General features: G+C 38.0%; 3 protein-coding genes and 1 long non-coding RNA gene across 7 annotated transcripts; all 4 read left to right on the top strand.

Moving 5' to 3' along the window:
• Positions 1–4,792: 4,792 nt before the first annotated feature.
• On the top strand, positions 4,793–8,787 carry LOC103442498 (uncharacterized). Of its 2 annotated transcripts, none has more exons than XM_070804902.1 (12): positions 4,793–5,147; positions 5,372–5,481; positions 5,573–5,659; positions 5,747–5,912; positions 6,017–6,274; positions 6,650–6,801; positions 6,907–7,119; positions 7,210–7,300; positions 7,391–7,559; positions 7,736–7,843; positions 7,933–8,035; positions 8,161–8,787. In XM_070804902.1, the coding sequence occupies exons 1-12, from the start codon at positions 5,034–5,036 to the stop codon at positions 8,291–8,293; spliced, it is 1,704 nt and encodes a 567-aa protein (XP_070661003.1). In that variant the 5' UTR covers positions 4,793–5,033; the 3' UTR covers positions 8,294–8,787. The 2 variants fall into 2 exon arrangements, with proteins under 2 accessions (XP_070661003.1, XP_008379514.2); XM_008381292.4 differs by having other exon boundaries at positions 6,017–6,397.
• Positions 8,788–12,526: 3,739 nt separating this feature from the next.
• LOC103404883 (uncharacterized) lies at positions 12,527–16,484 on the top strand. Of its 3 annotated transcripts, XM_070805370.1 has the most exons (11): positions 12,527–13,839; positions 13,939–13,969; positions 14,101–14,216; positions 14,298–14,601; positions 14,702–14,852; positions 14,958–15,164; positions 15,259–15,349; positions 15,437–15,606; positions 15,801–15,907; positions 15,997–16,099; positions 16,233–16,484. In XM_070805370.1, exons 7-11 carry the CDS (start codon positions 15,317–15,319, stop codon positions 16,456–16,458), a joined length of 639 nt encoding a protein of 212 aa, XP_070661471.1. In that variant the 5' UTR covers positions 12,527–13,839; positions 13,939–13,969; positions 14,101–14,216; positions 14,298–14,601; positions 14,702–14,852; positions 14,958–15,164; positions 15,259–15,316; the 3' UTR covers positions 16,459–16,484. The 3 variants fall into 3 exon arrangements, with proteins under 3 accessions (XP_070661471.1, XP_070661470.1, XP_070661468.1); XM_070805369.1 differs by having other exon boundaries at positions 12,527–13,969; XM_070805367.1 differs by lacking the exons at positions 12,527–13,839; positions 13,939–13,969 and having other exon boundaries at positions 13,979–14,216.
• Positions 16,485–18,474: 1,990 nt separating this feature from the next.
• LOC139188019 (uncharacterized) lies at positions 18,475–20,437 on the top strand. Its single transcript, XR_011571099.1, has 6 exons — positions 18,475–18,614; positions 19,003–19,157; positions 19,240–19,342; positions 19,435–19,605; positions 19,799–19,906; positions 19,996–20,437. It is a non-coding gene; the product is annotated as an uncharacterized lncRNA (long non-coding RNA).
• A 180-nt stretch (positions 20,438–20,617) lies between these two features.
• On the top strand, positions 20,618–23,979 carry LOC103442501 (uncharacterized). The gene is made up of 9 exons (XM_008381296.4): positions 20,618–21,089; positions 21,381–21,427; positions 21,534–21,636; positions 21,909–21,995; positions 22,470–22,553; positions 22,827–22,880; positions 23,288–23,368; positions 23,536–23,581; positions 23,714–23,979. Exons 1-9 carry the CDS (start codon positions 20,775–20,777, stop codon positions 23,788–23,790), a joined length of 894 nt encoding a protein of 297 aa, XP_008379518.2. The 5' UTR covers positions 20,618–20,774; the 3' UTR covers positions 23,791–23,979.
• The last annotated feature ends 708 nt before the right edge of the window (positions 23,980–24,687 follow it).

The raw sequence follows: 24,687 nt of genomic DNA, 5'->3' as shown, positions 1-24,687 counted from the left end.
CTTATCCACTTGGTCTGCAGATGCTCCATACGCAAGCATTCGCAACGCAGCAGTGATTTTTTACTGAGGCATGATACCCATAACACCACAAGCATCATTCTTTTGCACAAAGTAAGAATCATGGTTGCAAACATTAGTCATGATTCTGTTGAACAAATGTCGTTCCATTCTAAAACGGCGTCTGAAGTACGTATCAGGAAATGCATTGTTATGGACAAAGTAATCGTCCAACAGCTCTTCATCCCGTCATTGCCTACTTCTATCAAGGTTTCTTAAACGGTTGGGCCTGCATATCTGAGCAACAGTCTGGATGACTCGACGGGAATGTGAGGCTCTGGCCATTCTTGTTTCGTCATCTCTCCTTCTACGTTCCTCATCCTCTTCTATCTCATTTTCTGCTATCTGAAGGTTGAACATTCCTTCAAATTGGTTAAACAATTTTTCTTCTTGCTGATCGATTCCCCACATTATCCTTGATGAAGAAGAAGACATTGTACGGATGGATGGTGAAGAAGAATCAGAAACTATGAATAATGAGATAGAGATGTTGAGAAAATTGGTGTGAGATTTGTGAGGATAAATGGTGGATTATATGGACGATTCAGAAAGGATTGGATTGTAGATAAGGCCACGTGGCATGCCGTCATTCGTTAAAAATCTGATCGAAATCTATCCTCAAAGATTTTGAAAAGATAATGACATGTGGCACGATCGTATTGGATAAAAATCTTATCGAAATCGATCTCTAATAATTATCTTTTCCGATAATGACACGTGGCGCAATTTTGAACGAGTTAAAATCTGATCGAAATCTATCGTCAAGGATTCTCAAAAGATAACGACACGTGGCACGATGACATTGGATAAAAATCTTATCGAAATCCATCGCTAAATAATTGTTTTTTTTTATAAAATGACACGTGGCGCAACGAGAAAGATTTAAAAAATCTTATTCGAAATTACAAATAATTTTATTTTGTATTATTTAAACAAAAAAAAACTAATATTTTATTGCCTATTGCCAGGGGGGAGGGCTCTAAGGGTAGAGATGCAAATGACAATTATTGTTCATTAATGGTAGTTATTATTCATTAAAGGCAGTTACTGTTCAAAAAGGTGGATTCAATAGTGGATTGCCAGGGGGGAGGGCTCCATGGGTGGAGTTGCTCTGATGGGGAAGAAACAAATAATAAAAAATAAGAAAAATTATGCATATTGTGTTCAAAACATCTATAACGAAATAAAAAAATATTAAAGCAATTCATGCAAATAAATACATTTAAAATGTATAAGTCGCATGTAGCGCGCTGTGATTCAAAAAATACTTTTTGCATGCGGTTGTTTATTAAATATTATTTCTCTATTTTTAAACACTTAAGAGGTGCGTAGTGCGTTGACACATCCCGGCCCGGGCCCCCCACCACATCTTGGGCTAGACTCCGCCGTAGCACAATATTGTCCGCTTTGGGCCCCGACCACGCCTTCATGGTTTTGTTTCTGGGAACTCACACGATAACTTCCCAATGGGTCACCCATCATAGGATTGCTCTCGCGTGAACTTGCTTAACTTCAGAGTTCCGATGGAACCCGAAGTTAGTGAGCTCCCAAAATGCCTCGTGCTAGGTAAAGATGAGAATATACATATAAGGCTTACATGATCCACTCCCTTGGGCGATGTGGGATGTTACAATCCACCTCCTTTAGGGGCTCGACGTCCTTGTCTGCACACTTCCGGCTAGGGATTGGCTCTGATACAAAATTATGACATCCCGGCTTGGGCCTTCACCACATCCCAAGCTTGACCCCACCGTAAGATGATATTATCCGTTTTAGGCCCCAACCACGCCCTCACGGTTTTGTTAACTCACATGAGAACTTCCAGTGGGTCACCCATCCTGGGATTGCTCTCGCGCGAACTCGCTTAACTTCGGAGTTCCGATGGAACCCGAAGTCAGTGAGCTCCCAAAAAGCCTCTTGCTAGGAAGATATGGAAATATACATATAAGACTTACAAGATCCACTCCCCTAGGCGATGCGGGATGTCACAATTCATCCCCCTTATAGGCTCGACATCATCGTCGGCACACTTCAGGCCAGGGATTGGCTCTAATACCAAATTGACACATCCCGGCTCGGGCCCCCACCACATCCCAGGCTCGACTCCGCCGTAGCACGATATTGTCCGTTTTGGACCCCAACTACGCCCTCACGACTTTGTTTATGGGAACTCACACAAGAACTTCCCAGTGGGTCACCCATCATGGGATTGCTCTCGCGCGAACTCGCTTTACTTCAGAGTTCTGATGGAACCCGAAGCCAGTGAGCTCTCAAAAGGCCTCGTGCTAGGTAAAGATGAGAATATACATATAAGAATCCACTCCCTTGGGCGATGTAGGCTGTTACATGCGTAGTGCGATTGTCAAATGATCAATTTATTTTTTTGAACAAACGATGTTATCTTCGCTAAAGGGAGGAAGTGGGTTTAGCCTCATAATAGGCTAGCGATTAGTTGTTTATTAAATATTATTTTTTCTAATCTTAATGTAATTCAATAAAATGTTGATAGAAATTGAAAGACCGTTTTTATTAATATGGATTCAACTGCTTTGATTAGTTAAAAGAATGCTTTTATTAAATGTATTTATTATTCATTAATTAATTAATTATTTATTTTCATCTACATTAATAAATACATTTAAACCATGTAAATCGCGCGTAGCACGCTGTGATTCAAAAAATACCTTCTGCACGCGCATGAGCGCGTGCATGGAGGCTAGTTTATTTAATTGAAGGCCACAACATTTTTCTCGCATGAATTTTTCATAACTACTTTAAGCCACTTGTTTATAAGAATTTTATTTTTAAGCCCTATTTCCCCCACATTTTGTGGCCTATTGTATATTTTGTATATGGTAAGGGTTAGGTTTCTAACTTTCTATAGAGGTATCCACAGTTTCAGTATAGACGTTTTATCCTTATAGTTTTCCATTATTCTAAGACGACTTTTTTTTATTCGAGTGAGTAGATAGCGTACTAATGTGTTTACTTTGAAACTGATTTCTTTTCACTTTGCTTCTTGAAATTGTCAGTTTTGTCTCAAGTGGCGTGTTCACTCTATTTTCGTCTATTTTGTAAAATATATGTTAAATTAAAGGGTACTATGGATATTTCATTTTTTTACACAACTTTTTATCTCTAACATGGCAGCTAACATGCTAGCTAAAATAATTGCAATTCTATTTTTGACAACTCTAATTCAAACTTATACACATCTTGTGTTTCAAAATCTAATCTAAGCTACTCATTGAATCAATGGCTTTACATACAACAATCCGCAAGATAGATTGATGAGGTTTGAACTAGAGTTATAAAAAAATGAAATAGGGATTGTTTCAGCAAGCAAGATCTCGCATATACGACTCTCATATCTATACATTATCTTTTGTACTTATCACAAACTTTCTCCATTGAAATTTATGCTCATCCTTTGTTGTTCCCTCACCCTTTTATGAAGGTATCAAAATTCTCCAACATTTTTTTTTGTTGCTTCTATTGCATTGTTGCAAGTACTCTTAGATCTATATTATTTATGCATTTTTGTTTTGTTTTTAAGTTGAATAGTATATACTTGTGAGCTTTGCGTCATTGTCTTTCTTAGAGGTGTATATATGTCATTTGATGACTCGAGGACGATGTTTCTAGATCACCAGATTGTTCTCTACCTTCTTGCTCTCCTTCACCTATAAGGCATAATAACAAGATGCTCTTATGCTTGTTAACTTTTCCATCATCTTCTGACGGCACTGAAGAATTAGATGCTTTCATTTAAGGCAAGACGGACGATGTTTCCAAACTCTTTTCTCTCAATCTCAATTTTTCCTCTTATATTTAAGAAGAGTGAATATTAGAGAGTAGACAAGTGTCCGTCTTGCCTTAAATGAAAGCATCCTGTTCTTATGCTTGTGATTTCCTTCCTCTTTGACACTTTTGAAAGCAACAACTGGGCATAATTGGCCATTTGTCAAAAGTGATTGGCAAATTGGCCATTTGACAAAAGTGTAATAGTCCAGTTAACTGCCTCACAAACAACAATAAATTCATTTGCTACATGATGTGAGGCAATTGATGTAAGAGAGAAAAAAAATAGGTGTTAGAGAGTGGTGGGTAAGTTAAAATTAACATATAATTATAGTAATAACTCTCAATATAGTTAATATAAAATGTCAACAACGAATTGTTTTAAGAAAAATAATTTTCGCACGCTATTTTTTCTCTAAATGCACATTTATTTATTTCTAATATTTAGATTAACATAAATAGAGGGTGCATAAAGGGAAAATAAGTGTGAGTGTCATTTTCCTTACATTAAATACAGTGTAAAGTAGAAGCAAGTTGAGAATTGATTTATGCACACTGTCTTTCACTCTTTATTTAGTTCATGAATCAAACAAAACAAAAAAATTCGGCCTAATTTTTTTGAATAAGAGGCGCTACATTGAAATCCAACAGTCATGATCAATAGATCATTGAAAATCCAACGGTTGTCAGGCGTCCAAATTTGAGCCGTTTGGCTCGTTGCATTTCACGTGTGTGGTGGGCAGTGCAGCCCAACGGGCTCCTGCCCTTCACCCAAACGCCCCTATTTTTTCATCTGCCAAATCTATTTTTTGGGAGAAGGGCAGTTCAACCTAATTGCAAGGGCAATTGCTATTTCCAAAAAAAATAAAAAATAAAAAAAAATTGCAAGGGCAATTGGGGGACTGCAAGAGTTGGTGTAAACGTGAAAAATTTTGAAAAATGAAAAGCATTCCAAGAGTCCCAAAGTCGAAGCCCAAAATTTGAGCGACGATCAAAATTCTCCCGCCAACCTCGGAGAGGCGGGAAAGGAAAATTCAGACACATTACAAAATTAGAAATAGCTGCTCTCTCCCCTCCACCCACTGCTCTGTCCGAATCTCAGACTGTAGAGACTCAGAGAGAAAGGGGAGTTTTACTCCAGCTCCGCCGAGGAAGACGTAGCCTCAGCTCGCAAGATGGTGGTGGAGGAGAGCAACAAGGTTGAGGATACTCTGGTGGTCGGGAAGCAACGCGTTCGGGCCGTCGCTGGCCAGATCTATGACTCCAAGAAAGGAGTTTCCTGCCATCAGGTGATTTTTGTTTCGTTTTCGGTTTTGGGTACTTGATTTGGGGGTTGGGCGTCTGTTTGGTTGGTGAGAAAATTTTTCAATGTAAAGGATGCGACTTTCCTAGCCCTTTTTCTTGGTTTCTGTTTCTCTTTGGATGACGAGAAAAGATTGGGAATTATGAAACTTGGGGTGGATTTATCTTTGTCGGTCAATTTGTTTATTGATTTGTTGGTTGAATTCTTCAGTGCCGTCAGAAGATGACGGAAAAGTTGACAGCTTTGGCGGCCTCCTGTAAGAACGTCAAAGCGAAAGGCATTTGCCCGATTCAGTTTTGCCATAAGTGTCTGTGGAACAGGTTAGATTGGAATGAATTTTTCTCTCATTTTTCGTGTTTTCGAATAAAGTTTTGGATTGAAATTAGTTTTTGGGTGTTGAAATGACAATAGGTATGGATTGAAAGCTGAACAAGTGGAACTCGAGGAGGATTGGAAATGTCCGAAATGTCAAGGCAATTGCAATTGCAGTATATGCTTGTAAGTGTTTGGTATATTAGACAAACGTGTTTTTATAGTTGTTGGTGTTTTGATGCTGTGGCTGATTAGACTAATGTGCTTTATCAGGAAGAAAAACGGTTTCCAACCCACTGGTCTTCTCGTGTACGAAGCCAAGGCGAGAGGGTTTCAATCTGTTTCTGATATGCTGACTATGTACAAGCCAAAAAAGCAAGGGGAGGAGGATGATAAAAGCAAGGATGGCTCGCCACAAAAGCGTGTTGCTTCAGACAAGGTTTGATGCTTTTGATTATGGTTGCTTTTGTGAATGCATATTGATATTGTTGATGTTATTTTGGTTGGTTTTATCGATGTTTTCATGCTCTCGAGTTTTGATAGGCAATTGTGGTTAGTTCACCAAGAAAACGAGGGAAGGAGAACACTCTCGATCGAAGCAAAGATATGAACTTGGATGCAGCTCTGAACTCTGGTGAGCAGGAAACTAAGAAAGCAAAGCGGGAAGAGTTGACGGAAGTTTGTAATGGCAGCAGAGATGGTGGTGCTGCTGTGAGTAATAAGGATGCCAAGCCCAAGGCCAAGGAAGTCAGAAGGCATCGGAAAGTAAAGGAATGCCCCGTGAATATTGAGAATCAAAAGGTTCAACTTGACCTTCCCCTGCCACAGGGCAATCCCTTGACATCTGTAGCTGGTGTTGAATTGGCTGCTGAGGATGTTGGAAATGCTCTGCAGTTTCTGAAATTTTGCGAAACTTTTGGAGAGGTAATTCTAACTTTTTGTTCCATATTTCTGTTACATATTAGACTAATATGGTGTTCCAAGTTTTCTGGTTCTATACCTGAATCAAAACTGATTGAATTATCTGTTTAGCCCTTCGCATTTAGATGCTCACATGATTCATTTGCGTTCTATTAATATGAAATGGTTATCATTTTTGCACATTTATTTTGTGTTTAAACATTCCTGAAATTTCACTGCACTTGAAATCTCAATTTTCTTTTCCTTTCACTTTAGTTTCTTAAAATCCAAAAATGCCAAGCTGAATCTGTACTTAGAGAACTATCACGTCGAGGAAGTGGGCGAAGGGGACGGCCTGGACAATACTCCTCAGTGATTCGATTTCATAACTATATGCTCTCCTTCATACAGAAGGGTTCCTTAGAGGAGTAAGAACTCTACCTAGCATTTTACATTTATGCATAAAGTAATTTAGTAAGCTTTAGTTGTGGATAGTAACTCATTTGGTTTCTGTCAACTTTATTTCCTGTCAGGTCTTCTTCTTTAGATCAATCAAGCCACAATAAGTCCTGGTTCCAAGATTTGGGGGAACTTATCTCTGCATCCGGTGTCTCTAAGGTCGATCCTGTATTAAAGGAACTGTCCCCAGAGTGTTTTAGCAAAGGCGGGGATGGATATGATATGTTGAACATCACTCAAAAGCTCAGGATTTTGAATTTCCTTTGTGATGAGGCTCTTGACACCGAGTAAGTGGATAAGCATAATATGTGCATCATTATTTTGCAATTGTCTTTTCTGGATTAAGAGTGATGAGAACTTTCCGATCTTTCCTTCAGTATGCTAAGTGGATGGATAGAGGAACAAAATGAAAAATTGGTCCAACGAAAAAGGGACGCCAAAGAAAAAGTTGCTAAAGCAAAGGATAAGGTAATATGTAAAACAAGGCAAGCTTTTATGAGGCAACATCTTTTGAAGAAAACAAGAAGTTCTATTTTTAACTAAATCATATATGTGCAGGAGAGAGATCTCAAAAAGAAGTTGCAGGAGGAGATGGCAAAGAGGATAATTTCAAACAATGGTTATCCTGTCCGAATTTCAGAACGTAACTCTATTGTTTCACAAATCACAAGCAAGGCAGCTAAAGCTCACACTGAGGTGGTTGAAGCAATGGCCATGTTACCTAAAAGTAAGTTCCCATTTAAAACTATCCTTAAGAATATCTGAGACATGTGGTTGAATGTTTTTCATGTTTTAATTCTTCATGAAAATCGGGTTATCAGTTTGCTAATTGTTAAGCTTTCGTATCCTGCAAGCAACCTTGCTATACATGCCCGTGTTAAAATGTTTTGACCTATTTTATAGGCAATGAAATATGTGAGGCTGTTAGAATAGAGGCTTATGTTTTGGATGTTCATGGCCGTGCATTTTGGAAACTGAACGGTGATTTTGGTGAAGATATTTTGCTTCAAGGTTAGTCTTAACTGTGCCAAATACAATTTGTAGATTTCCAGTTCATGAGTTATTTTGATGTGTAAGTTTTATATTTGCGTATTGTACAGATATGGGAACGTGGGATGGAGCTCCTTCTGTTGAAACCTGGTTCGTTTATGGTGCTGAAATGAAAGAGCCAATCGACAAATACCTCTCTTTTCTGAGTCTAAAGTATGCACATATAATTGTTCTACATTTTTAATTAGGTTGAAATTGTTCTGATATCGCACAGTTTTCTCTTCCTCCCTTTTCAATGGACTGGTTGTTCATGCATTCATTGTTTGCTTGGCTTGCAGACAAGAACGGGCCAGGGGCCAGAGGCCATTCAAAACTCGGTTTGCAAGCAATGAAGAAGACTTGCAGGTTCCTCAGACTCCTGAAAGCAATGAAGAAAACCCTCCGGTTTCCGACACCTTCTCAAAGCAATGAAGAAAACATGGAGATCAGTCCTGTCCTGAGGCTAATTAAAGTTTTGAGCCATCAGAAGACAGTATTTAGCTCCCCCATTTTCTGCACAAACTCCTATATGGGATGGTTGTTTCCTACTTCAGATTTCCCTCTGTATGGCGGGGAAGTGATGTCGAGTAGCCGGCCGACGGTCTCAGACGGAAAGAATTGTTGATCTGAACTTTTGGATAGTTGTATCTTAATGTTAGGGAAGTTGTTTCGTACTACCTTTAATCCTCATGCACACCTTAGGTTACTTTTGGCCTCTGAATTGAATGAATTTAACAACAATCAATCAAGGGACATGTAAATGATAGTGTGCAGGAGTGCCCAAAAATTATTTCCCCTGATTTTATTTTGTGATGGGAAATGTAAAACAATGTGATGAGTTAAATTTCGATGTAAGCTATGATTTCACGTTTCTCTACCTGTGCTCAATTTGGCTGGGTGTAAGATGTGATTTTACTGTTTCTCTATCTTATTCGTAACGTTTGGGTGTTGGAGAAAGTGAAAAAAACTTGGGTGTAAGCTGTGATTTCATAAATCTCTATCTCATTCGTAATGGTTAATTCTCGAAGAAAATGAAAAAAAAACTTGGTTGTATGTTGTGATTTTTCATTGTTTCTCTATCTTATTTATAATAGTTGATTCTTGATAAAAACGAGAAAAGCTTGGGTGTGTGATGTGATTTTTCATTGCTTTTTTATTTCAATTGTAACGGTTGGGTGTTGAAGAAAACGAGAAAAACTTGAATGTAAGTGGTGATATCTATCTCGAAGAATGTGGCAATCGCAACGGTTACAATCAATCCTAAAGAAAACAATGAAGTAAAAGCTAGCTCTGAAAACACATGCGGGTGCATGTGCATTTGGATATGCTATTAACTATTAGGCAAACCAAACTCTAAGAAAGCTTAAGAGGGTTAATTGGCTAGTTAATAATAAATAAACTTTTCTACATAAGAGCAACCCAAGTTCTATACAGTTGTCAAAAGCAAACCCTAACCTAGAGGAGAGAGAAATTGATGAGGATCGAATCAGCACTAAAGTCATAAATGTTTTTTGCCACTGCGATAAAGCGTCATCTACAAGACAAATTTTTATTTCAGTGAGTACATAACACCTTCACATGCCATATATAAATGAGGGACATTTAAGTCATATTTATGATCATTTATTAAATATTGCTAGAAACTTGACTCGATTATTGCTAAGGTCCTTGCACTCTTTTAAAATGACTTTAAGTAACATCGCGTGACATATCACCATATAGCCTACTACCAAAACAAGGTCGAGTGAAGCTCGAGATTGAAGGATCAATTCTGCACATTATATAGTGGGCTGGCCTAACTTAAGAAATTAGAATATTTTCAAGTTGAGGCATGATTATCAACGTCATGATAGTGTATCTACCACGAATGAAAAGGAAAATGGTTAGCGAAGAAAAGGTGGCCATCATTTAATTTTATTTCATGTTAATGAAATTACAAATATACCCTCTAAACCCTAGGCACCTCCTATTTGTATGTGTTTTCGTCTCACTTTCATACCAACAAAGGCTGTCGCTGCTCAGATTTATCTTTTCCTATTTTTCAACAAAAAATTTCAGCCATAAATCTGCTTCTCTTTTGCATTTCCCTCACTCTAATTTGAAGGTATGTAACTTCTCCAGCATTTGTTATATCTCAATTGCAAGTGTGCTGATACTCTCAGATCTATACTAATTCTGCATTTTTCTCAAGTTTGATTGTAATCTTGAAATGAAAATGGATTAAATTAGATATTTTGATGATTGTTATCGCATCAAAATGAATTATGTCGGTGCATAATTATTAGCCCAAGATTATTATCATTTTCTTATACGTGTTTGATTGTAATCTTGAAATGAAAATGGATTAAATTAGATATTTTGATGATTGTTATCGCATCAAAATGAATTATGTCGGTGCATAATTATTAGCCCAAGATTATTATCATTTTCTTATACGTGTGTGTTGAGAGAGTAGCGGTTCGATTAGAATTTCAAATTCAAAGATCAATGGTCACAATCACTTGAGTCACAAGTCCGTTATTGGATTATTAATGCATATCATTTCAATGAAGAAGTGAAAATTGGATTAGATTATATCATTAATGCATATAATTTTTGCACAACCGGTGGATTGTTTGCCTTGGTGGTTAGATTCTCTCTTTATGAAGAAGTGACCATGATTTTGAGTTTTACTACGGAAAATGTTCATTCAAAAGAGGGTAGACAAGTTGTTTAGAGGATGATGATTTGAAATTGATGGATTTTTACTTTCTTTTTTAACATACAATATTATCTATACTAAAGAGGAGGGAGTGGATTTAGCCTCACAATGAGCTAGCAATAATGTGGTTCGAACTCGCTAAAGAGAAATACTGCTAGACCGTAGTACTAAATGGCTTTACCTTGTTAAGAATTTAGGATATTCTTTGATATGAATTAGTGAAATAGTTAAGTTTTTTAAGGTAACAAATTTCCATTGAGTAGGAAGAAATACATAACATTAGGTAGTCTTTTCACGATAGTTATCATTCCTCAAGTATAGATTTTTTTTATTTTTCAGAAAATTTTAAGGAAAAAAGCAAGGGAGTTTTAACAAAACACTCTCGGTACTGTTTACTTTTAATGAAAAACCATATTTTTACATTTCTCTGATACTATTCACTACACCTTTATTTGTCCATTTTCATTAAATCTAAAGTTTTTTTTTACTTTTCGTTAGTTTGTCTAAAAAACAAATGTAGATTAGTAAATTGTACCTTCAAAATTTTAATGACAGTTCATTATGCAATACATAAAAAATAACTTCTACGATAAAATTTTCAACACAAGTGTTGTCACATCCCAGACCGACTCCGTTGTAGCACGATATTGTCCGCTTTGGGCCACGCCCTCACGGTTTTGTTTTTGGAAACTCACGAGCAACTTCCCAGTGAGTCACCCATCATAGGATTGCTCTAGCTCAAACTCGCTTAACTTCGGAGTTCCGATGGAATCCAAAGCCAGTGAGTTTCCAAAAAGCCTTGTGCTATAAGAGGTGGGCATGTACATATACACATCACCCCATCTCCGTTAGTCAATGTGGGATGTTACAATCCACCCCCTTAGGGGGCCTGACGTCCTCGTCGGCACACTCGCACCGAATGGCACACCCTCACGATTTTGTTTCTGGGAACTCATGAGCAACTTCCTAATAGGTCACCCATTCTAGGATTGCTCTAGCCCAAACTCTCTTAACTCCGAAACCAGTGAGTTCCCAAAAAGTCTCGTGCTATAGGAGGTGGACATATATATATAAAGCACATCATCCCCTCTCCGTTGGTTGATGTGGGATGTTACAAGTGTGGTGTTTTTTTTACCACAGTTGTGAAAAACAATGACGCTTATGCACCTTGGGGTATGTTGATCGGAGGTAGATTCTCAGCCCTCCCACTTCCCGTGCCCTCCTGTTTTGTGTGGTCACGGTTAAGTCACATTAACATTTTATATTATTTTTTTATAGAGATAATAAGACAAAAATGAATAGTAATATAAAATGTTGACGTGGCTTAACCGTGACCACACAAAACAGGAGGGCACGGGAAGTGAGAGGGCAGAGAGTCTGCCTCCATGTTGATTTCCACTGATCTCTCATTCTTAACAATTAACAATTTAAGCCACTAACACTTTTGTTTATCCAGTAAAAATTTAACAACATTTTAAACAATTCTTGGTTTAAAAACATTAAATTAAAAGCTTGGACATGCTAGGCATGGGAATTGGATCCTCTTCGAGGCAAAGCCTCGAGATCCTCCTGATCCATTAAAACGGGCCGTTGAATTTTGATCCAACGACTACAATTATTATAACTTTTAAAAGAGTTCCTAATTTCGTGTTATTGGGTCAGGAAGATCCCGAGAATTTGCCTCGGGGAGGATCCAATTCCCTAGGCATGCACGGTAGTTATAACTTTTTCAGAACATTGCATAAGTAAATTTTCTTAACAATAGATTCACGAGCGCACACTCTAACTAATCATAATCTTTCTTTTTTTTTTAAAAAAAAAAATTATTATTTTTAAGGAGAGAATGAAGTTTCAAAATTATTAAAATAATTTATAAAAGAGAAGAGTTTCAAATTTGGGACGCATGGGTGGGAATGGAACATAATCTTAAGTGTTTTTTTTTCCTGAACAAATGATATTATTTACGCTAAGGGAAGGAGGTGAGCTTAGCCTCACAATGAGCTAATAATAATGTGGTTCAAATTTGTCTTTGGTGAAAATCGAACCTAAGACCTCTCAATTACAAATAAAGAGGAATATCACTAGACCGTAATACTAAGTGGCAACATACTTTTAAATTTAGATTGTGTGAGATTAAAGAGTTCAGACTCGAACAAATACCAAGTTATTCAACAAACTTTAACAGAAAAACAAAAAGAAGAGAGAACAATTCATTCTCTGTAGGACATGTATGTCATATCTGAATCGGGCAAATGAATTTTGCTTTGACGTTCTTGCATAACGCCGCAAATTCCATCTTTTTTTACGGCATTGCGGAATTTAATCAACAAAAAAATTAACCAAAAAGATAACTCCAAATTTCATTAACAGTAGATGTTTTCTCATCATCCAAACAGAATAAAAAAGAAAAACAAGATAAAATGGGCTAAGAAAATCAACTCTCGCGTACATTCAAAACCCTTTCACCAAATAAAACCAAGCCCTTGAATCGCGTACTTGAAGCCGAAAAATAAACAAAACTCACCTGGTGATAGGTTTCATTCTTTGAACTGGCGATCCAGCCTCCTACGGCCACACTGCCGTGTTTCTGGACAACCACGTTATTTTCTGCAACGGAGCTGACCTCCACTTCCATCCTCTCCACCGTAGCACAGCAGAGCTCGAAGGCATCCCCATTTCTCTCCAAAAACTCGATTCAGAAATACGAAAGGATTGTCACCTCTGCAGTATGCCAAAGTGACAGGTCGCAGAGGTGTCAATTCTGAAATCTTCCTGGTGCCCGAGTTGAGAGTATAAATTTGACGTGTGAGTGATTTTGTACTTCTGGCGATGGCTTCGAGCTTTGCTGCGGCTACGGTTGAGAGGATGGAGGTGGAGGTCAATCCCGCTGCAAAGAATATGGTTATCCAGGAGCACGGCAGTCTGAGGTTTGGATCGCGGGTTCAGAGAACAAGACCTGTCATCAGTTGAGTTTTGTTTTTGGTTTCTAAGTACGCGATTCGAGGGGCTGTGTTTTGTTTGGTGAGAAGATTTTTAAATGTAGGGAAGAGTTGATTTTCGTAGCTTTTTTATCGTGTTTCTTTTATTTTGTTTGGACGACGAGACAATGTAGGGAATTTATGTAATTCGGAGTAGAATTATCTCTTTTGGTTAATTTAATTTTTGGTTAAATTCTGCATTGCCGTCAGAGGAAGACGGAACTCTCGGTGTTGTCTAAAAATCTCAAAGCCAAAGGCCCTTGCACGGTTCAGCTATGACATGGTTGTCTGAAGAACAGGTTAGATTAGAATGAAAATTAGTCTCCTTTTTTTCGGTTTCGGAGTAAATTTTTTGGACTAAAATTGGTGGTGGGTGTTGAACTGAGGGAGTGGCACAGAAATGTACGAAATGTCAAGGCAAATGCAATTGTAAGTAAGCGTATGGAATGCCATATAACTGTTAACTTTGTATTTGTAGTTTACGTTTTAGTGCTGCTGTCAATTAGAGAAGTGTGTTTTTCAAGCCGGTTTAATACCCACTGGTATTTGCATGCACGAAGCCAAGAAGAAAGGGTATCAATCTGTTGCTGATATGTTGCGTGTGGAGAAGCTGCAAAAGAAGGAGAATGGCGACAGCAAGGATGGTAAAGGGCGAATGCATGTGGCTTCAGACATGGTTTGGTGCTGTTGTTTACAATTTTATGTTTTGATTAGTTTTATTGCTGTTTAAGCGGGCTCATGATCTCGGTTTTGGCAGGCAACGAGTTTTGATTCACCTAGCTAACGAGGGAAGGAGAATGCCCTTGATCAGAGCGAAGATGTAATGACAGCGGAGATGATGCTGCTGCTGCTGCTGTGAATGATGATGATGCCAAGGCCAAGGGCAAGGCTGCAAGAGGGCGTCGCAGGGTCAAGGAACGCCAATTCGATAGTAGAGAGTTGTTCTTGAGCTTCCCCTACCTCAGGGCACCCCATTGACAACTGTAGCGGGTGTCAAATTAGCTGCTGAGGATGTGGGAAATGCTCTCCAATTTTTGAAGTTTTGTGAAACTTTTAGAGAGGTAACTTTTGTTCTATTAGATATTTGATTGAAAGATGCTCTAAACTTGTTTTAATTTATTTTGACACTTGAAATCTCATCCTTTATTCTTTTTACTCTAGTTTTTTAAGATTGAAAAGTCCCAAGCTCAGTCTGTCTTCGGGAACTATCGCATGGAGGAAGTGGGCGAAATGGACGGCCTGGACAGTACTCCTCCGTAGTTCGATTTCATAGCTATATGCTCTTCTTCATACAGAAGGGTTTATTACAGGAGTAAGAACTCTACCTAATATACTATAGTTATGCATAAAGTACTTTTAGTAAACTTTAATGAGGGAAATAATTCATGTGGTTTCTGACATCTTCATTTTCTGTTAGGTCTCTAGAGCAAGCAAGCAACAACCGGTCATGATTCCAAGATTTGGCGAAGCTGGTGTCTGCATCCGGGGTCTCTAAGGTTGACCCTGTGATGAAGGAGCTGCCTGCAGAGTGTTTTATTGGAAGCAGGGAGGGATAAAATGCCTTAAACTTCTCCCAAAAGCTTAGGCTCCTGAATTTCCTCTGTGATGAGGCTCTTAACACAAAGTAAGTAGATGATACATAATATGTAAATTATAATTATGTAATTGTCCCGTTTTCTGCGTTATGAGTGATGAGAACTTTTCAATCTTTTGTCCAGGACACTGAGGGGATGGATTGAGGAGCAAAAAGAAAGATCTGTCCAATGTAAAAGGGACATGAAAGCAAAAGTTGCTCTAGCAAAGGATAAGGTAAGATGAAAACAAGTCGAGCTTTTATGAGGCAAGCATTTTTTAAGCCAACATAGAGGTCTGTTTTTAACTAAATCATATGAGCAGGAGAGAGATATCCAAGCAAAGTTGCAGGAGCAGATGGCTAAGAGGGCCACTCCAGAGAACAGCGATGCTGTCCCAATTTCAGAGTCGGACTCCATTGCTTCAGTTCTCAGAAGTGAGGCAGCTCAAGCTCACACGGAGGTGGTCAAGGCAATGGCCATGGTACCCCAAAGTAAGTCCCATTTGTAATATCTTCAGCCTTTCAACCTTTTGTTTCTTGCTAGAATCGATGTTAAACTATCGTTAAGACTTAAGAACACTTTTTGAGATGTTTTTTCCGTTTGGTTGAAATGCTTTTTATGTTTTGGTTCTTCATGAAAATCTGATTACACATGCTTGCGCAAAAATTGTTGACTTATTTTGCCGGCAATGAAATATGTGAGGCTCTTAGAATAGAGCCTTACATTGTGGATGCCGATGGACATGCCTTCTGGAAACTGAAAGGCGATTTTGCTGGACATATATTGCTTCAAGGTTAGTTTTAACTGTTCCAAATACAACGCGTTGATTCCCAGTTTTTGAGTTATTTCGATGTAATAATTTTATTTTCGACTATTTTACAGATCTGGGAACCTGGGATGGAACTCCATCTGGGGAACGATGGTTCGTCTGCGGTGCTGAAATGAAAGCACCAATTGACAAATACCGCTCTTCTCTGGCTCTAAAGTATGCACACATACCTGTCCTGTTTTACATTGTTTATAGAATATCGCAAAGTTCTACTAAACCCCCCCCCCCCCCCCATCCCTATTTTTTATGAACTGGTTGCTGATGCATTAACTGTTTGATTGGCTTGCAGGGAAAAACAGCCCAAGAGGGAGCAAGGGCGTTCCAAAATTTCTTCAAGCAAAGAAAAAAAGTTGCAGCTTTCCCAAAAATATGCATACATACAACTATACAAGTTACAAGGATCCGGCTGCATGCCCAAATTTCTGTATAAACTCCTACATGGGAAAGCCGACCATAATTACTTTGTGACGGGGAATGTAAATTTTAAGATGAGCTTTGTCATGGTTATTTCTTAACAGCCTTCGGAATATTCATGTCTTCATCTATCTTGATATTTGCTCCTAGTTAAGATTCCAAATATTTCAAAGTACCTTGGGTTTAGGTCCTTAAGCGTATGTTTAAGACTGCTTTTGTAGGAGTATTTTTGCTCATAAGCGTTTTTCCAAAAGTGCTTTCGTTAGAACTTTGGTCTTGTTTGGGGGTTGATTTAAGAATAGCTAAAACACTTCTGACTGCGTTTGGTAGGAAAGGTTAAAAGTGCTTTATGAAGAAAGTGGGTAAGAAGACTTTCGAGTAAACAAAGACGAGTCTTCTGCCGGAGCCTTACATGACCTGATCGGCACCGTGGCAGGAGGAGAACGGAGGAAGATGGTGGGGGCGGGGGTGGTGGTTAAAGAGGAGGGTAGGGAGTAGAAGAAATAGGGCTATTGTAGGAGTTTGATGAGTGACACTTGGGGAGTGAAGCATTGGACTTGGACATGGTTAAGATTGCCAAGACTACTGGATTTCGGGATGTAACTTTTAAAATGTTGATATCAACATTTCTTACGTATATACAACGATTTTTAAATGTTGAAATTTTTTACCAAAGCAGGATACTTTTTCTTTGTAGTTTCAGTTACTTTCTCAGCAACGAAACATAGGACAAGAATAATAATACCTGAAAAGCCTACGATTGACCATTAAGGCATACATGAATTTTTTATTTTTATTTTTTTAACAAACGATAGATAATTTACACTATCAAGATAGGAGACATGACTTAATTGACATCACACGTGCACAACATACCATCGTATAACCTACTACCAGAACAAGGATTTGTTATTTTGTATAGCATGATCTAAGCCAATCTCCAAGGCGGGGTCAAGCTTGAGATGGAAGGATCACTTGTGCTTGTTATATAATAGGCCGCCCCAACTTGAGAAATCAAAATATTTTTTAATTTGGGGCATGATAATGAGTCGGCCTAACAAGATTAAAAAGGGAAATAGCTAACAAAGTGAAAGGATCATTAAATTACAAATATACCCTTCAAACTCTAGACGCCCCCCATTTATTTGTGTCTTTGCTTCTCACTTTCGTACCGGCAAAGATGGTTCACGGTCAGATCCATCTTATCTATTGTATTCTTTTCCAAAAATTCTCCATTGTTATTTTTGCTTCTCTTTTGCGGATCTCTCACTCTAATATGAAGGTATAAAGCTTCTATAACACTTTTCTAATTTGTCTCCACCCTCATTTTCGCTGGTACTCTTAGATCTTACTAATGTATTTTTCTCAAATTTGATTGTGATCTTATAAAGAAAAGTGGATTAGATTAGATCTTACGCATCTAGATGAATTTTGTGGGTGAGTTGAGAGAAATTTTCTCCTTTGAGTTGAAGTGCACATATTTTGTTAGCACACATTATTAGTAACTTTTTTTCCTTTTCTTTTACAAACGTATTGGGGAGAGTGGAGAATTAGTTATAGCTCCTCAGATTTATGACAGAGTTAACTATTTGAGCTACAATTTTATTATTGATGCATATCGTTCAATGGTTTGTTTCATACATTAAGTTTTAAAAATTAAGATGTATGGATTTTGTTTAGATGATGATTTCAGACTGATGAACAAAAAATAATCGAGGAAGCAAAAAAGAAGTAGATTAGTTACTAACCTATACCCTCGAAACTATAAAAATGGTTCAATATCTAATCCCCACCCTAGTGTTTTGAAAGAATTGTTTTTTTTTTTTTAACAAAAAGAATTGTTTTATCAGACTAAGGGAAGTAGATGCTAAAAATCTAAGTCTTCGGGTTTTTATGGAAACAAATCTGAAGAATAAATTAAATAGGAAAGAAAGTTAAAACTCCTGATACTTTGCAACCATAAAAGGAAAAACATATTAACAAATCCCATAAACTTTGACTGGCCACCAATTCTCCTGCCAAATGTTGAAGAGGGAAGGGAACTAGGACAGTACAAATAGCAGCTCTCCAATGTCCGGCATGATCATCATGAGTTAACCATGCAATCTCCCCGATGGCTGAATGCGAGAATATAGATTGAGGCTTAGCTAGGGAGAGATTTTGTTCCAGCGAGTCGATTTCTGAAGAAAATGGTGATAACTTCAAGCTCTATCGCAGACACTGTTCATCTTCCAATATGAAAGAAATAAGCTCGAAGGTAAAACTTTTATAATTCACGAGCTCACACTCTAACCAAGTAACCAGTCCTAGTCTTTCTTCATTTCTCATATTCAGACAGTCTGCAAGATTGAACATACATATTTATTCCACAAATTTTATCTGGAAATTAAACAAAAGGAAGATACATAGGAAAAACCATTCTAATCTAGCCTGTTTATAAGCCATCTATTACATAATTGAAGAGGGCATATGCCTTCTATCCTCTACTTTCTTGCTTACGTATTACACCTCCATCTTCTGAGCTCGGACGTTGCTTTCCGTGAGGTGTAAGAACTCTACCTTGTGTATTACATTTATGCATACTTCAGTACGCTTTAATGGTGGAAATAATTCATGTGATTTCCGCCACCTTCATTTTCCGTTAGGTCTCTAGAGGAAGCAAGCACCAACTGTTCATTCAAAATTTGGTGAATCTGATCTCTGCATTAGGGGTCTGTAAGGTCGACCTTGTGATGATGGAACTGCCCGCGGGGTGTTTTGGTGGAGGCGGTGATATATATGATGAGGCTCACGACACTGAGTAAGTAGAAGATACATAATATGTGAATAATCAATTTTTGTAATTGTGCTGTTTAGATTTACGAGTGACGATAACTTTTCAGTCTTTTCTCCAGTAGACCGAGTGGATGGAATGAAGAGCAAAATGAAAGGTCTGTCGAACAAAAAAGGGACGCCAAATGAAAAATTGCTAATGCTAAAGATAAGGTAATGTGAAAAACCAGGCAAGCTTTTGAGAGGCAAACATATTTTGGAGCCAACAAGGGGTTGTATTTTTTAACTAAATCATATATGTGCAGGAGAAGGATCTCGAAGCAAAGTTGCAGGAGGAGATAGCTAAGAGGACCACTGCAAACAGTGGCGATGCTGTCCAACTTTCAGAATCCGACTCCATTGTTTCGCAAATCACGAGTGAGGTAGCCCGAGCTCACATGGAGGTTCTTGAAGCAGTAATAGCATGTTACCGGAAAGTAAGTTCCAATTCGAGTATCTTCAGCCTTTCAATTTCCTTTTTCTTTTTGTTTCTATTAATTGATGTTTTTCTTTTAATGTTTTGGGTTTTCATGGAAATCTGGTTATCATTTTGCTAGAAACTAAGCTTTCGTATTTTTCACGTGCTTGGTATACATGGTCGTGTTAAAATTGTTTTGACTTATTTTATAGCCAATGAAATATGGGAGGCTGTTAGAATACAGCCTTATGTTGTGGATGCTGATGGCCATGCCTTATGGAAACTGAAAGGCGATTTTGGCGAAGATATATTGCTTCAAGGTTAGCTTTAACTGTGCCAAATACAATGTGTAGATTTCCAGTTCACGAGTTATTTCGATGTTCTAATTTTACTTTTCAGTGTTGTACAGATATGGGAACATGGGATGGAGCTCCTTCTGTTGAAAACAGGTTCTTTATGGTGCTGAAATGAAAGAGCCAGATGTTTCCTAGTTCGGATTTCGCTCTTTGCGACATTTCTGATTCGAAGGGGAAGTGAACTTGAAAAATTGGCGCGCTGCCTCAGATTGTGGTTATGAAAGTTTAATAGTTATTTTTTTAGACAGGGATATATACGGTATGAGGGGTGAGAAAATAAATTGGTAGCCAACTCGTCATTCACGAGATACGAACATAAAACTAGTTACTCACAAGTGAAGAGAAATATCACTAGATCATAGTATCAGTAACGAATAGTTGGATCATAGTTTTTTTTTGTAATGGGAAATGTAAATTATGGGATGAGCATTGGTCATAGTTATTTCTGAACAGCTTTTGGAACTTAAATAAATGATTTTCATGTCTCTTGATCTATCTCGAATTCTTGGTCAGGCCTTGAAGTTTTTTTCATTTGTTCATGACTATTTTGCGGTACAAAACACTTGAGCTCATAATTTTTTTTTTTTGTTACCGGGTGCTCTTACTAGAAGGTAGAAAAATAATTCAAAAAATGCTTTTTCTGTTCATAAGTATTTTTAAATTTGTAGTCAAATTGTATTTTTACAAGTTATCTAAAAAAGCAAAATAAAATGGATAACATGAGGACACGTAATCAGAAATTTGGCGGTTGGGAGTAACCAGCAAAACTACCGAAGCTTTCTCTCATGGTCTGAATCTTTGAGGGAGGAGGGAGAGAGAGAGAGAGAATCCAATGGCAACGCAAGCACTATCTACTCCAACTGCAACTGCAAGAGGACGCAGCAGCTCCTGCCGCCATCATGACGTCAACCGCCGCCGCTTTCTCTCTCTGCGCCACCGTACCACTGCCTCATCCTTATCAAGGCCCATCACCAGCTTCCTCATCCACCTGGATCCCATTGGACGCAGAGCCCACCAACTCTCGAAGTCCAAGCCCAAACTGACCATCCAGAGAGCCGCCGACTCTTCCACTCAGCCTTCCACCGTCACCTCCTCCTCTGCCGCCGGCAAAGCCATCGTTCCCGACGACCAGTTCTCCCTTGCTAAGGTACCCTCTGCTCTTCTTTACCTTCCTCTTATTTCATTCACACACGTGCGAGAGGAACGTGCCAATCGTCTGCGAAACAAAATATGCATAGATAAAATCGGTTAGCAAACTTTAAAAACAAAAATATAATTGATGGGATATGTAACAGACAATGAGCTGTACATAAACGAGTGTAGCGTCACTTTTGTCGTGCATATTTTTGAAAGATTTGAGGATTCTAATATACGTTGTTTATGTAGATATGAATATGTATACTTGTATCATGTAGTTTTTCTTGTGTGGTGTTTGCAGGTTTCGTTTGGGGTTATTGGTCTGGGTGTTGGGGTTTCACTCTTGTCGTGAGTACTTTATCGCAGCATCAAGTTTGTAAATTTTTTAAGCATATTTTGATTCTTACATGTTTTTTCGTAATAAATTCATGTGGTTGTGATGGATTTCGAACAGGTATGGTTTCGGAGCGTATTTTAATATCCTTCCAGGGTCCGAATGGTCGGCATTGATGCTCACATACGGCTTCCCTCTTGCAATCATTGGTATGGCTTTCAAGGTAACACTAATTACCAAAGCCATTATCTTGTGTACAAGTTATAATGCAGGCTATTGCCAACTTCAAATGTCGGCCGCGTGATGATGCGGATTAGTAGTTGTTGATTTGGTTTCATGAACTTTTTGTCTGGTTAATTTGCTTTGATTGTCAAACAAGTTCATACCTAGGTTCTTGCTCTGCTATTTAGACAAACTTTGGCTTTGTTTATTTCGTGACTTGAAGTATTTTGTGTATCTATTTGCATCATAGTGTTCCGTTTTTCTGTATTGCAGTATGCAGAACTAAAGCCAGTGCCATGCTTGACTTATTTGGATGCGCTACAATTAAGGGAAACAAGTGCCACCCCAATCCTTACACAGGTAATTAGATTGAACTGCCTCATTCGTGACATAAAAGACGTGGTAATGTAAGAAAATAGATGTTGTTATGGTTTATATAAGGTGTGGTAAATTTATTGCATCAACCCTCGGAAACCTTGGACTGTATGTGCCAGTAACGTGTCGTTCGTTATTAGTATTATCCCATCTACATTGAGGTGATTGCAATTTTGGGCAAGATTTGTAGTTTCTTGTGATTCTTCATAACAATTTTGAACGAAGGCAGGGGGTGACTGGAAAATGATCTTTTGAAGAAACGTGTGCTTGAGAATCAATATCATTAAAATACAGAATAGGATCTTGGGGAAATATGATCAACCCCTCTGAACTTTGGGGTTAGTTCTAAGTCCATAAATGGATAGATTCGATCACTTCTATGAATGTCTGATGCATGCAATTCGTGGTTTTTTTTTTTTTCCTGTTGTTTTACCCAAATGTTATGATATATCGATTTAGGTTAGGAATGATGTTACAAGGTATCGTTATGGAGATGAGCAGCATTTGGATGAGGCGTTGAAACGAATCTTCCAGTATGGTCAGGTGCGTTATCTGCTTTGCGTGTAAATACTAGAACTCTATGACATCTATTCATTTGTTTTGGAATGTTCTGCGAGAGTGAAAGAAATGTTTGGCCTTCCGTATACCTTTTTGGAAGCGACTTGTCATCACAACACTTCACTTTCAAAAGAATTTTGGATGTAGATAATCTTATGCTCAGTGCACAGTTACACCGAGGGCCTTATTATTAGGAATATACGCTTCAAGCACTGTTTTGTGCTTAACATCTTCTCGTTTACCTGGTTTTCCTTTCAGGGTGGAGGAATTGCTCGGAGGAGTGCACCTACTCTCCAAAGTATTCGTGAAGAGGTATGCTTCTCACCAGCAGTTGGTTTCAAGCGCTTAAACTTTCAAGTTTACTAAACAATTTTTTTTTTTTTGATGTCGAAATGTATCAGTAAACAGCAACTTCTGTGGCCACTTGTAATATCCTTTTGATTACCTTCCACTAAATACAACTCTTTCGGGAATTTATATGAAAGGAGAATTTGTTCTTTCCTAAATATCGCATACAAGAGCAGACTGACGACATGATATGATTGCTCAATTATTTTTGAAGTATCTTGTATCTTAAAGAACCTCAACCATTTGTAATATCCTTAAGGTTTTAATCCTTTCAATTTGTGGTGAGGCTATTAGTTACTTTGTATCAAAGTGTGACCGACCATTATTCCCGACCGCTAATACTATCTCAAATTATGATCGTATGTTCTTAGGTCACCGGAGATGGTAGATACTCTCTAGTCCTGGTGTTTGAGGCAAAAGCTCTGCAGTTGTCAGATTTTGAAGAAAGACAGGTAAAGAATTATGAGTATACAGAGTCCCGCTGCACCTGTTAATAGTCGCATTTATCTATATTTAGAACTACACGTTTGCTCGTGCTTCCCGGCATAATAAATTATTTGACCTTGCATTTTGAGAAAAAGATACTGCATACTGATTAATCGAATTCTGACATTTCTAGGCTAAGTTTACTTCATTCTTCGGACCAGGAATCACAGCTGAAGTTGGTGAGTTTTATTCCTAAATGCTTCAAGTCCAATGAAAATTTTCGAACTTGTAAAACTAGAAACCTGTGTGTTCAACAATCTGAATTTCACTTATACCGAACATTTTGGAATAATACTTACTTTCTGGTGCAGGGAAGGGAGAGAATGATCTATACGAAGTCCGACTTATTTCCAACACCAACGCTAACCCTACTGCATCACCGTTGTAAAGAAAAGATGTATTATAGTTTGATCGAATGCTGCTCTGTAGTAGTGTTTTCATATTACGCAGCTTTTTGTCACTTGTAATTTGTAAAACTTTTTGTTTAGATTCAGTTGGCAAAAGCTTTATTGTATCATGCACAGATTTTTGAAGAGCGAATCGGAAATATGAGCAAAATTGAAGTCGTTGTTACTCATCTCGATAGCTTCAAATTCAATTCTGCTTAGTCCATTGCTTGAAGCTTAGATCTTCCACCACTTCGAGTGGTAGCCAACTTCTTCAATTTGTTGTTTTTCTTTTGGCTATTTCGAGTCTTCTTCTAGTGGTTGTCTAAGATGGTTATCCGAGACGTTTTTGAAAGTGGTTTTCAGTTATATTCTCGTTCTCCGCGTCTTTGGGCGCTTGAAGGTGTAGAATGGGGCAACGCACCTATATATTTCTCTCTTATTCTATTGTTCCTCTCCAGTCTCTACGTGCAGGATGAGCCTGCACGTGACGGAGGTCGTAAACTTGGAGAGATTTTTCAATGTGACCGTCACACGAGGTGGTACACCACGTGTTCCTATATAAATGATGAGTTATATGTGTTAAAAAGTTAATAATTTAAAAATTAGAATTTTCCACCACTTACATAAAAACACGTGGTGTACTATCCGTATTTCCGTCACAACTAAAAATTTCTCGTAAACTTGATATACATCATTATAAGATAGTTCTGGATTGTCAAGGTTTTCCATTTTTCTTTTTCGAAACCTCTCGTTATTTTCAAATTTTTTTGGCATACAAATTGATACACGACTGGATGACCAATGATGATGAAAGTTATGTAAAGTTTATCCCACCCACATATCTTCAAAACGGTTTTCGCATTACGGTTAAGTATATTTATTAAAATGTGGACAAG

This window comes from Malus domestica, chromosome 09, assembly GCF_042453785.1.
Source record: "Malus domestica chromosome 09, GDT2T_hap1".
Classification (NCBI taxonomy): Eukaryota; Viridiplantae; Streptophyta; class Magnoliopsida; order Rosales; family Rosaceae; genus Malus; species Malus domestica.
Note: the sequence above shows the minus strand (reverse complement) of the source record. Positions and strands in the feature narration are given on the sequence as shown.